At 37.9% G+C, this 13,259-nt stretch overlaps 3 protein-coding genes across 6 annotated transcripts; 2 read left to right on the plus strand and 1 right to left on the minus strand.

The window, feature by feature from the left end:
• Positions 1 to 272: 272 nt before the first annotated feature.
• Positions 273 to 1,817, minus strand: LOC125575107. Of its 2 annotated transcripts, XR_007323963.1 has the most exons (3): positions 1,189 to 1,817; positions 826 to 1,084; positions 273 to 578 (listed from the first exon to the last, which is right to left on the minus strand). XR_007323963.1 is itself a non-coding variant. In XM_048758595.1 (2 exons), the coding sequence occupies exons 1-2, from the start codon at positions 1,252 to 1,254 to the stop codon at positions 848 to 850; spliced, it is 303 nt and encodes a 100-aa protein (XP_048614552.1). In that variant the 5' UTR covers positions 1,255 to 1,811; the 3' UTR covers positions 273 to 847. The 2 variants fall into 2 exon arrangements, 1 of the variants encoding a protein (XP_048614552.1); XM_048758595.1 differs by having other exon boundaries at positions 273 to 1,084; positions 1,189 to 1,811.
• Positions 1,818 to 4,377: 2,560 nt separating this feature from the next.
• Positions 4,378 to 5,090, plus strand: LOC125587677 (40S ribosomal protein S16-3-like). The gene has a single exon (XM_048758604.1). The coding sequence runs from the start codon at positions 4,463 to 4,465 to the stop codon at positions 4,901 to 4,903; it is 441 nt and encodes a 146-aa protein (XP_048614561.1). The 5' UTR covers positions 4,378 to 4,462; the 3' UTR covers positions 4,904 to 5,090.
• An 870-nt stretch (positions 5,091 to 5,960) lies between these two features.
• LOC106345954 (disease resistance-like protein DSC2) lies at positions 5,961 to 13,247 on the plus strand. Of its 3 annotated transcripts, XR_007323964.1 has the most exons (10): positions 5,961 to 6,126; positions 6,227 to 6,339; positions 6,515 to 6,720; positions 6,816 to 7,322; positions 7,581 to 8,685; positions 8,768 to 9,070; positions 9,171 to 10,891; positions 11,051 to 11,093; positions 11,926 to 12,100; positions 12,824 to 13,247. XR_007323964.1 is itself a non-coding variant. In XM_048758596.1 (8 exons), exons 4-8 carry the CDS (start codon positions 6,856 to 6,858, stop codon positions 11,091 to 11,093), a joined length of 3,639 nt encoding a protein of 1,212 aa, XP_048614553.1. In that variant the 5' UTR covers positions 5,962 to 6,126; positions 6,227 to 6,339; positions 6,515 to 6,720; positions 6,816 to 6,855; the 3' UTR covers positions 11,094 to 11,483. The 3 variants fall into 3 exon arrangements, 2 of the variants coding, with proteins under 2 accessions (XP_048614553.1, XP_048614554.1); XM_048758596.1 differs by lacking the exons at positions 11,926 to 12,100; positions 12,824 to 13,247 and having other exon boundaries at positions 5,962 to 6,126; positions 11,051 to 11,483; XM_048758597.1 differs by lacking the exons at positions 5,961 to 6,126; positions 6,227 to 6,339; positions 6,515 to 6,720; positions 11,926 to 12,100; positions 12,824 to 13,247 and having other exon boundaries at positions 7,117 to 7,322; positions 7,556 to 8,685; positions 11,051 to 11,483.
• Positions 13,248 to 13,259: the final 12 nt, after the last annotated feature.

Consider the following 13,259-nt stretch of genomic DNA (forward strand, 5'->3'; position numbering starts at 1 on the left):
CTACAAACAGATTCTCTCATACCCACTACATAAGTCAACAAAACATAAAACATACTACATATGCAAAAGGCAAATGACCTTTTCCCAGATCCCTAAAGAGCCTGTGTCCATTCACATAGATCAAAGAACCATAGACTGTGAAAATCGTAAATGAATAACATTAAAATTAAAACAAAACACATGGGTTTGTCCTTCAGCAACTTGATAACATGCCACTACTCGTATCAAACTTAACTTCATTCTTAAGAACTAAAAGATTTGAAACACATAAATACTACCAAAACAATGTAGATTTAAAAAAAAAAGATAAGTGAACCAATAGATAGTAATACCGAAATGGTTCTAATCCGCAAAAACAGAGTCTAGAAAGGAAAGTAACAATGCATAGTCTTTAATAAAACCAAAAAACAGAGATAAGAAATTTCAGCCACAATTGTCCCGTTAGACTTCTGCTGACTCAACAACATCAGAACTCTTCTTCACTTTCTCATCAGCAGATTTCCCTTTCCATCTTCAGCTTCCTCATCCAAGTTGCCATCCAAGATGCCTTCAGGGTCCAGAGCCTCAGGGTGCAGTACCTTGGTGACAGTGAAAGACATGAGATAGAAACATGAGATCATCCAAGCCAACGCAATATTACAGCCTTAAAACGTTGAAAACCAAACTGAAGATACATATTTTCTCGGGTCAAGATCAACCAGCCTTAAAACGTTTAATACTCTCTAGACTAACAGCCAAAATTGCAAAGATCAGACACAACCAAGCAATATTTCATCATAACATAATCAAAACCAATCTGTTTACACAATTATATGGATTAAGAACCATAAAGGTCTCCTTTACGGTCTCAGGCCTCATCAAATTCCTTGTGCCCATAGAATCGGATCCGATCCTCAGGAAACCCAACCGTACTGTCCGCTGAAACAGAGAGGACGGAGTTCCAAAAGAAAGTCACGGTCACATTTGGCTCAACAACACGGTACACAATCTTGCTCTTAGACCCGTAGAAGTTGGTGAGTCTGTATATGGAACCAGCAACCAAGTGTGGCAGATAGGTGTCAATCCTCCCTGGCGGAATAAACCCCTGAATCACAATACCATGTTCATAACAGCGGAACAACCTTAGTTACTGTCAATCATTCGACAAACCACAATAGATAAATCAAACAAATATACTGCGAATCAGACCTGCTCGTCGATGAGCAGCATCTTCGTGTGGTCCGAGTCCCACATCCCTGAAGGACAAAACTGCATCGGACTTGTCAGAGGAGACAACGGCCTTTCCTTGGCGTTTCTTGTACCTAGCTTCTCCGGCGACAGCGTTGGCGGAGGAGTCACCAGTTATGCCTCTTTTTGGCCTAGCTACGACAGAGGAATCGGCGGTTTCAGAGGAACGGTTCACAGGCTCACCGGCGGAGTTGACCAACTTCGCGGAGGTAAGATCGCCGGAAACAGAGGTCTTGCTGTTGGAATTCATCGTTCTTGAGATTTTTGAGAGTATTGAATCCTTTCGGAAATGACCCGATATAAATAGGAGGAGATACATGAAGGCAAAACGAACCCATTAAAGAAGAATTCATGGTGCAGAGATGGATTAATGGGGTGGTGGCGATGAAACGATTTCCGTTGAGAAATCCAATCGCCGATTTCTCCACTCTCGTCGAAGAAGAAGGAAGAACAGAGACGGTAAGAGGTAGCACGAGAAATTAGGGTAAATCACGAAAACGAACTGGGCCTAATAGACCTTACAGATAAACAAATTAAAAACAAAGAAAAGTCCATTCGGTTTTTTGAATACTTTTGCCTACGTGGCACAACCACAGTTGAGGATATGTTACTTTTAGTATTGTATAGATTACTAGTATCAACAATGAAAATTACAATAACAGTAGATATATGTATCATTTGGTCAATATATATATATATATATATATATATATATATCTTAATATTTATTTTACATTATATATATATTAATAATTGTTTGATAATATATGAAATGTCAAATAAAAGATATCACGCTTGGAGGATTTATCCCTTAAATAGTTGATAATAATTTTTAGATTATTTTCCTCATAGATAAAAGGGAAAAATAGAATATAGATTATAATCTAGATGAATTAATTATTTTCCACTGTATGTATAAATATTATGTTCATGACTTTTATATACTTCTCTCGTATATATATTATTTACTTAACTATATAGCACAGAGATTTGGCACGTAACATATCTTCAAATGTTTGTAAGTACAGTTGATTAAACAATTATATACTAGTCAAACGATGTAAGTGTGTATTATGTCCTGGCGAAATTTCTTCGGTTAAAGTATATATGTACATATTTTCTCGGTCTTCTTCCTGTGCATCTTGATTATATATTGTCTATATTGTCCATCATCAGTTTAACGCAAGAGTCTAGGGACGTTGCTGTCTGGTTGATTGAATCATGTATATTTAATACGTATATATATAAAGCACACACAAAAATCATGCGTGCATGATATAACACTCACGAAACACACATACTCTTGTTCTCTCTCTCAAAAAAAAAAACACACGCATGCTCTTGTTTATACCGTTTCTATATAATTCGATACAATATATAGCATATATTCAAGACAAACATGACCAGCTTTTATTAATTTTGTCGGTTATTGTTGTGAAGTGTTGTTGCAGTAGTAAATCAAAGGAGGAAGAAGAAGAAGTACCGGCAGGACAAGTCGTGAAGAAGACATTTAAGAAACTATGCGTTTTGGTCGTTGATGATGATCGATCGTGCCGTTCACTGTACATGGGATTCATCCAAATGCGTGGAGCATTTCCTTACATGGCGGAAAATGGTGAGGAGGCAGTGAACCTCTACCGCGATGGCCAAACATTCAACCTTATCCTCATGGATAATGAAATGCCTGTGATGGATGGAGCTTCGGTACGTACCGCGTCATAGTCAATTTTACTTAACTAACCGACCAACAATAACCAAATTCAAATGAATTGACGCAGTCAAAATCAATGTTCTCAAATTTGGTATAAGCGGACGTCTATGCACTCGTCTAGACGATAAATCAGTTATAATATATTTTTTTAAATGGTCTAAAATCTAATTGGCGTTTATAACTCATACAAAAAATAATTCTTTAAAAATGCTTAATTAATGTCTAGCAATTTTTAAACATTTGTTAAAATATGTATATGGAATTTGAAAGTCAGTTCAAACTCCCAGTGTTAACACGTTAAACACGTATAATGTTGTGCAAATAGTTCAGTTAAGTTTCATCCTTCCAAGTTTCGACCATTGAATCAAGAACATTATGAACCAAAGCACATACTAATCTATTAATTTACGAAGTAGTTTTAACCAATTATATTGAAAAGAAACTTTAATGGCCGGCTTGATCATTCACTAGTATGATAGAGTCGTTTTTTTCTCACTTGTTAGGCAACCAAGGAGCTAAGACCTAGGGGTGACGTCAATGATCGTGGGACTGACGTCACATGAGGACGAGAATAGTGTATTTATGGAAGCTGGAGCTGACCACTGCTTGGCCAAGCCCATAACATTTGAGAATATCTACTTGCTCATCGAGCAGCTAAAAGACGAAGGATAATGACGCGCGACTATATATTTATCCATTTTTTGTTCTTACTAAAATAAACCAAATACTAGTATAATATAACAGGCTTCAAGAACATATTTTAAATATATTGTATATATTATATATAGTTTCGTGAAAATGTAACAATGAACAGATAAAAGCATTTGTCTAATAATGCCATACATATTTTTCAATTTCTCTATATTATTTGTGATATATTCGCTACATTAATTCGAGTGGTAGCTAATAATTGTTGTTGAAAAATGGCAACTAAACAGCATTTAAGCACAAATATGCGAGCGTCGAATGTTATTAAGATTGGTTTAAGCCTTGTAGCCTTAGAGGTTAACAAGGAATGTTAGTATATTCGATAGATTAGAACGCACTACTAGTAAATTAAAAAGAAACCGAAGAGTATTAATTAGTAGCAGAAAGATTGATAAAACATCAGAGGTCCAAAACTCATTTTATTATATACAATGAAATCTGTCTGTTGTATCATTGTATAATATATGTTGTCCTGTCAATGTGATAAATCTCGGACATAACTTAGCTTCAACTCCAAACTTAAGTGCAATCTCTAACGGTATTGAATTTGCTGCATAGCCACCACCCGGTTTAAGTAACCCAGCTGAATGAAGCTGAAAGCCACCCGGTTTATCTTACCTAGGCCCTAAATCATATAATTAGCCCATAGTTACCTTAGATTAAATGGGCCTAGAAAATCAGTCTAGAGCCCATTATCACATCTCCCTTGTATAAAAAGCTTAACGCTTGTTACGGAGACCTTTCATTAGGGTTTTCTCTTCTTCTCATCTATCACTTCGGCTGCTGCAAGTGACCACCGAATCATAAACCCTAGCCATGGCGACGAAACCAGCTAAACAATCCGTGCAATGCTTCGGGAGGAAGAAGACGGCCGTCGCCGTCACCCACTGCAAGCCCGGGTGCGGTATGATCAAGCTCAACGGTTCCCCGATCGAGCTCTTCCAGCCAGAGATCCTCCGGTTCAAGATCTTCGAGCCGGTGCTTCTCCTAGGGAAGCACCGTTTCGCTGGCGTCGACATGAGGATCCGTGTTAACGGTGGTGGTCACACTTCACAGGTCTACGCGATTCGTCAGAGCATCGCCAAGGCGTTAGTTGCTTTCTACCAGAAGTACGTTGACGAGCAGTCGAAGAAGGAGGTCAAGGATATCTTGATAAGGTACGATAGGACTTTGCTTGTTGCGGATCCGAGGAGGTGCGAGCCGAAGAAGTTTGGTGGGCGTGGTGCTCGTTCTCGTTTCCAGAAGAGTTACCGTTAATCAAAATCTGGTTTGTTCATTGCTCAAAATGAGACGTTAGACTCTCATTTGCGTTTTTTTTTTCAATTGTTATTGGATAATGGTTAATTTGCCAAAGAACTTTTGTTTTTTTTACAATGTCTGCTCGTTTAATGTCTTTACTCCGATTACTATTTTATTTTTGTTAATTGATTGGTCGCTTAAATGATTGGGTATTGGTGAAATGGTCTGCGTAAGAGTGAAACTTAGGTTGATGATATTTACTTTTGGACATCGAATCACTCTGCTATAGTGTCTGACAAGTAGTTGCATTTTGTCACGCTACTCAATTAAGCTATGTGTTTTTCGAGTTTAATGATGATTTTGTTTAGAAATGTTGGAAGAATTCAACCAATTTTGTTTTGTTCATCATGTTTTTTTGTTTGTGTTGTAGAGTTTTTATTCATGGAACATAAGCTTCATGGTTTTTTGAAATGAAAAAAAAAAAGTACTGAAACTTGTTGAAACTTGAATGCTAAAGTAGTATTATCAGGTCTCTTTAGAATGATAAAATGTATATGGAACGGTATAACCGGGTGATTGTTATCTTTATAAGATGATTTCGCCTTCTCCAACTTTTGAAAATTTGATTACACGAAAGAATTTGAAAGCAATTTCAGTATCTGATAGCCTGTTTCTTCTAGACGATGAGAAATAGAGAAACAACATTGTTTGATTGATCCGTTCCATAAGCAAATACGATTTACATGTACACTGTAATTTGGTTTAGCAGTAATAAATAGAAGAATTAACTAAAGCAGGCCCAATTGGCCCATCATACATCACATTTTTAGATCCAACAAGGATCCATCACACTATTGTTTGATTGATCTGTTCCATAAGCAAATACATTAGTGTCTCTGACTCTCTGGTACAATATACCTTGTAAATAGGTTTAGCAGTAATAATAGAAGACTTAACTAAAGCAGGCCCAAGGCCCATCACACTTCACGTTTTGGATCCAACAAGCATTCGTCTTTAGTTTCAGCTTCCGGAATACGCAAAAATGTCAAAATGCCCTTACTTTATTAGCAAATTTACAAAACACCCAAAATTAAATCTAAATTCAAAATCTCCGTAAACACCTCCTTCTCACGTCGATACCATCTCCGGCCATCGATCCGCTGCCGTCATGTCGTCGACAATATCGGAATCCTCCAAATCGTGGCCGCGGAAAGGATCCCTGCGAACCACAGTGGTGACTGGTGAGTATTCGTTAGCCTCCGATCGAGTGTTGTGTGATTTTTATTCTTCAAATGATCTGAATCTCAAAAAACTGACCGATTTGATTTTTTTTTTTTGTAGATTCATGTTTTATAGATGAGAAAAAATCGCATCATCAGTATGAAACTCCACCGGGTTGCTGTTTACAACGCATAACGAGGTTCATTTTACACGATGAAGATGTGTATTATGAGGTATTGATCTCTTTGCCATGAAACTGCATAATTAATCTGTGGAATTAGATTTTGATGGAGACTTTGATTTGATTACTTGCCTACTTTTCTTTTTTTTTCCTAGCTGCTTCTTTCTCAACTGAGTGTTAAATGACAAATTATATTGAAACTCTACATTGGATGTGTGTCTGTGAAGATAAGAAGTGGCCCAGTCTCAAGATAATAAAGGTTCTTGGCTTCTTAGAAACTTACAAACGATGGTGGAGCCTAGACTTGACTGGGGACATCAACTTTTTCAGTTAAAGTTTGTGGCTTTCTCATCCTACGGTAAAGTCATCATTTATGGACTTTGTGTCCCCACTTGTCTTAGTCTACAGCTCCTTCCAGGAATCTTCCTGATTGGTAATTAAAGACTTGGTTGGACATCTCATGCTTTCCTTCTTACTACGCTGATAATACATTTGTGTCCATGCCAATCCTTTTTTTTCATTTCGCAGATTGGTTTTTCTGAAAGACATTTTCAGATCTGCTCGTCTGATGGCTCTTTCTGCTTTGCCTCGCCTTTGTGAACACCATGTCTTTCCTAGCTTCCACGGGCCAGATGTCCGTAGAGGCTTTCTCAGCTACTTACTGAAGGAGTTCAGGGAGAAAGGAATCGACGTCTTCATAGACAATGACATAGAGAGGAGCAAGTTGATTGGTCCCGAGCTCACAGAAGCTATAAGAGGATCGTTAATTGCAGTTGTCTTGATCTCGAAGAACTACGCTTCATCAACATGGTGTCTGAACGAGTTGGCGGAGATCATGAAGTGCAGGGATGAAGATAAGCAGACGGTGGAGGTGATTTTCTATGAAGTGGATCCATCTGACGTGAAAAAGCAGAAGGGAGACTTCGGAGCTGTCTTTGAGAAAACTTGTGCAGAGAAGACAACGGAGGAAATTGAGAGATGGAGGAAAGCTTTGCAGATTGTGGCTCAACTCGCTGGTTACCATACAAGTAACTTGTAAGTCCTTTCGCTTTCCACTTGAATGACTGGTCCTAATCTCTTTTACACATCTGAGTGTATATATCTGGTAAACACTATAGCGAGGGAGTGAGATAGGATCATTAATTATAGTTTATGAGTTAAGTTTGTTTAGATCTGGGGAAGAAATTGGGCATTATCATGTAAAATTTTCATTGTTCTGTTGATATATTTTTGATTTACTTGTCATTTATTTTCTGACTATTTGACAGATGTATTCATCTCTTTCTCTTTTAGTGATGATGATGCAGCCATGATTGAAAGAATTGTTATTGATGTTTCGAACAAGCTCAATGATTATACAACATCAAATGATTCCAACAGCTTGGTTGGGATTGATATTCATATCGGAGAGATAGAGTCATTGTTGTCCTTAGAATCAGCTGAAGTTCGGATGGTTGGTATCTGGGGCCCTGCTGGAATTGGTAAGACGACCATCGCCAGAGCTTTATATAGACAGCTCTCTAGTAAGTTTACACATGCTGCTTTTATTGAGAGTATCAAAGGAAAGTTTGAGCTAAACTATCGAGACGAGCACGCCTTCATGTTGCATTTACAAGAACAACTTTTGTCTAAGACTTTAAATCAGAAAGATCTAAAAATAGGTCATCTGGGTGTGGCAAAGGCAAGGCTGAAGAACAAGAAGGTGCTTGTCGTTCTTGATGATGTGGATGACTTAAAGCAGCTAGAAGCTATGACTGACAAAACTTGCTGGTTTGGGCCTCAAAGTAGGATTATCATCACGACAAAGGATAAAAAGCTTTTGGTAGCACATGAGATCAACCATATTTACCAAGTGGGTTTTCCATCTACATCTGAAGCTCTTGAAATTCTCTGTCTGTCTGCTTTTCGTCAAAATTCACCTTCATTAGGGTTTGAGGACATGGCCATAGAAGTTACACGGCTCGCCGGCCGTCTTCCTTTGGGTCTACGTGTTTTTGGCGCTTATCTGCGAGGAATGTCCAAAGATCAGTGGATACATGCATTGCCTCGACTTAGGACGAGTCTTGATGGGGATATTGAGAAAGTATTAAGGTTCAGCTATGATGCTTTATGCAAGGAAGATCAAGAATTGTTTCTTCATATAGCATGTTTTCTCAAAGGTGAATGGATTACTGACGTGGTGGAGTGTCTTGCGGAGAGTCGTTTGAACGTCAACCACGGGCTCCATGTGTTGTTCGATAAATGTTTCATATCTTTACGCAAATGGGGACGGTTGGCGGTGCATAATTTGCTTGAGCAATTGGCTAAAGATATTGTCCGTAAACAGTCTGATAATCCTGGGAAACGTCAGTTCTTGGTGGATGCTCAGGACATTTGTGATGTACTCGAGGAAAATGCTGTAAGTTTTGAGATAAACTGTATCCAGTCTTTTTTTGTTACTATTTTTTTCGATCATTTGTAGCTAATTTAAGTTCATTCAGGGCACTGAAACTATTAGAGGAATAGATTTTGACTTATCGGAAGTCAGGGGAAACTTAATCATTGACGAGCGAGCCTTTGAAGGGATGTCTAGGCTCCAGTTCTTAAGATTCCGGAAACGGGGTTTGTATGAAAACACCAAACTTCTCTTACCCCAGGGTCTGAAGTTTAGAGCTAGTAAACTTAGATTTCTTGAATGGGATCAGTTTCCGCTTACATGTTTTCCTCGTGAGTTTCAACCACGGCGCCTTGTCAAACTTATGATGAAGCACAGCAAGCTTGAAAAGCTGTGGGAAGGACCTATTGTAAGTAGTTTTATGCGTGCTTTACCATTGAATTAAAGTTCTTTGCATTTCATTTTATAAACGCAGTCTTGTCTTCTGCCTTAATTTATAATATGCGCAGCCGCTCCCATGTCTGAAGCTGATGGAGCTGTCTAGTTCCAGCTACCTCAAAGAACTTCCGGATCTGTCTAATGTCACTAATCTTAAGACACTGAATGCTTGTTATTGCTCAAGTCTGTCGGAGATCTCCTCCATTGGGAAGTCCACTAGTCTCGAGGAGTTGAATCTCGCTTGTTGCTTCGAGTTGATTGTGATCCCTTCTTCCATCGGGAATGCCATTAATCTCGAGATATTGAATGTCGGGATATGCCAGGGTCTGGTTGAACTCCCATCCTCTATTTGGAGCCTCAAGAAGTTAAAGAAACTGTTAATTTTTGGATGCTCAAAGCTAAACCATTTGGGGTCACAGTTGAGAAGCTTTCCTGATTTTTCCGGAAACATTACAGAATTCGATATGAGTAATACAGCGATAGAAGAATTCCCTTCATCAATCATGGCTTTTTCGTGTCTTCGTAAGCTCTCAACAATAACTGCGGAAAGCTTCAAGGTGTTTCCAGATGTTCCTGACACCATCGAAGTGATACATTTGCACAATGCGGGAATAGAAGAAATTCCTCCCTCGATTCAGAATCTCTCACGTCTCACTGAACTGAGCATGCTTAGCTGCAAGAAGTTAAAGGTCCTTCCAACCAACGTCAACCTGCAATCTCTCCATTCACTTGATCTCAGTTCCTGCACACAATTGAGAACGTTTCCAGAGATATCTACAAGCTTTAGATTTCTTAATCTGAGCAATACTGCTATAGAAGAAGTCCCTTCATCCATATGGTCTTGGTCCAGTCTTCTTGAATTGATCTTGGAAGATTGCAACAGCCTTCTGGTGTTCCATAGTTTTCCTGACAACATCGAAGAGTTGGACTTGGACTTGAGCAATACGGGAACAGATTTCCAAGGTGAGGGTCTGGACAGTGTTCAAACATTAGGTATAAACCTCAAAGGGTGCAAGAATCTTGGTTCATTGCCCCACATTCCGCATTTCGTCTCAACCCTTGATGCATCTAACTGTGAGTCGCTGGAGAGTATAGATGGCTTCTTTACCAATCCAGAAAGATGTCTCAGCTTTGCTAATTGTTTCAAGCTGAGCGAAGCAGCGAGAGAACTCATCGAGGAATCGGATTACAAGTTTGCGCTCTTACCTGGTGGAGAACTGCCTGCAGACTTTGATCACCGAGCAAGAGAGGGTTTACTAACTGTCAATTTGTATCCGAGCCCTCTTCCTTTATTCTTCAGATTTAAAGCTTGTCTTTTGCTGCTTCATAGACAATATGATGAGGACGAGGATGAAAGTGAGGAGGATGAGGACGAGGATGAAAGTGAGGATGAGGAGGACGAGGATGCCAGTGAGGAGGATGAGGACAATAAATTGATGTGCGACATCCGGTGCGTTCAGAATGGCGTCGATATTGGACGTGGATCATGCAAGTACAAGCTGCCCGCAATACTGGGATCCAAGGAGCATCTGTATTTCTTGAAATCTTCCATTTCACTAAACCTTCCTAAAACAGGTGTGAATTTCAGCGAGCTTAATTTTGAGTTCAAGACCACTAGTAAATACTGGGATGTAAAAGACTTTGCTGTACAAATCTTGGAAGACCCTGATGTTCATGATGACCAAGGATGCTGTGAAGATACTCACAACGAAGCTGAGTACAATGAAACTGCTGACATCAAGATAGAGAAACTTACACGCTGGAACAATGTGAAGAAGAACCTATTTAAGAGGTAAGCTTTCTTGAAAGAAGCAACTTATTGATTTAACGATAAGAATTGGGATAACAGCACGGTTTCAACAATCCCACACGATTTTGAGCTTCATTGTTTTCTCATGCAGTGACTAATATTAATTTGGATTCTGACAATGTTTGTGATTAACCAAATCAGGTTTCCGTGCGACATGGATGAAAGAGTAGAGAGGGCAGAATAGGTATTGTGGCCGTGTATCTTATCTTTGCGTATAGGTATTGTCGTTTACAAAATAGGCTTTTGTTCTATGTATGGCATTAGCAGTACTGTACATATCAGTGAGCTGGTTTGGCGTACTGATTGCTCTCTGACTAGAAAACCAGACACAACCATGTGATTCAGAGGGCATTTTCAGTACATATCAGTGAGATGGTCTGTCTCTAATCAAGAGGGAATGTTCCTGAAACTGGGATTAATGATTTTGTCTGTGGAATGTGTGATCTATAAGTTGTTTGTTTTTATTTTTTTTGAGGCATCTACTTTTAATATTGGTTAAACAGACATATTATAGCACTGTTAAGAAGAATGTAGGATGACTGCACTGATCTTTATATGAAGTCATATTTCTTGAGAGTGTGTTTGTTGTACATGATATAAGGTTGTACATCCAATAACACTGCCATCTTTGAAGTATTAGTCTTAATACGTTACTGTTTTATGATTAGAAGCTTGACGGTTCATTACGTTTGATTTCCTCAAGAATTTTTAAAATAAAAATATTTAACTAACTAACAATATTGGGATGCTAAGATCTAATTATCATAGTCAGTTTTAGTTCTGAGGATTGTTTTAGCACATTTATAAGAATCTTAAAAGAGAAATTGAATCGCATATACATAAGAAAAAAGGAATTAAGTTTATACCCATAACACCATTTTGGTTATGATGTATTATATATCGCTATGGAAAGTGTTTAAAATACTCATTTTCTGTGCGTGTAAACGTGAATGCGTGCTTCTTCTCTTCATTCTGGAAATTGAAAAAATTGTTTTTACTTTTCAAATTTTTGCTAGCGACGAAGAAGAGGGATTCGAAGAAAGTGCGTAAAAATTTGAGTTCAAAAACCGAAAAGTTGAAACCAACGATGAAATATTCAGTCGTGCGGCATAAGTAGGATATTGAAAGTTAGGTTCCAATGGTTCTTTCAATTTCACGCCAGCGCGATTTTTCCAAAGCCAATGAATCAAGGTAAATTTGGTTTGATTTCATATAGTCTAAGTTTCGAACCGATCTTGTCATGTATTGACAAAAATTAAATTGGTAACATTTTTATTTTTTCAGATTCAGTCAGTTTCAGTGTTTTCTTTCCAACAGAAAGTTCTCGGTTAGGGGTTGAGGAGACAGTTATGTCGTGTGATGATAGGACTATATTATATGAGAGATGTTCGTAGTATAATTACCCAAAATAATTTAAAATAGTGTGATCTATATACATTGTGCTTCCATTATTGTGTTGAATGGTGTGAATGCTTTGTCTATAATAAATATAAAATGTTAGTTGTCACTTGTATAGCTATGGATGCGTCTTTTTTACTATAGTATTGGATATAGTAGACATGCTTAGTATAATCTGCGTGCGTGATTGTGTCGTATTATGCATGTTGTGTCTACTAAATGGAAAATGTTAGTTGAAATAGTTGGTTGCAGGATTGTGAAGTTTGTTGTGCATGCTCTGTCTATAGTATATTATGAAAACTATTAGTACTATATGTTACTAGTATTTTATCATATTTTCAGATATGTTGCACAATTTATTTAGTAGAATAACGTCTATACCATAAGCCTAATTGAAATAGTATAGACTACGGTTTATTTTGTGTAATTGGTATATTAAGATTAGTTATCAATGTGTTCTGTTATTGGGCATACAGTTTATTCAAGTGGTTGACATATATGATTTACATTTTGCAGAGTAATTGCAACGTTGTGCCACTGGAATGTAATGCCACACAATGATTGAACCAGTGTGCCTCACTCACATGTGTAGCCTTCTCAACTTCAACCCCGACCAATACTCGTAATGATCTATTGGATGGAACCCCTATGTTGTGCTTTCTCAACTCATGCCTTTCTTATCGGTTTTACTAAGTTTTGCGACTAATATCCCTTTTTTTACTGCAGCGGACAGCTCAATTTGTGAATTAATTTAGAAGTTATGTATGGTCCATCCTATTAGTTTAATATACCGCTATATTAATATAGTTTTTTACATTTGATTGTTTTGTATTTTTCCACAAACGCCTAAGCACATTATTGTCTGGAAAATGTTAAATGCATGTATACGCCACAACAACTACAATACTATAATGTTTGTAATCTAGTATAGTTAACCATTTGTTTATTCTCG

This window comes from Brassica napus, chromosome C5, assembly GCF_020379485.1.
Source record: "Brassica napus cultivar Da-Ae chromosome C5, Da-Ae, whole genome shotgun sequence".
In the NCBI taxonomy this organism is placed as follows: domain Eukaryota; kingdom Viridiplantae; phylum Streptophyta; class Magnoliopsida; order Brassicales; family Brassicaceae; genus Brassica; species Brassica napus.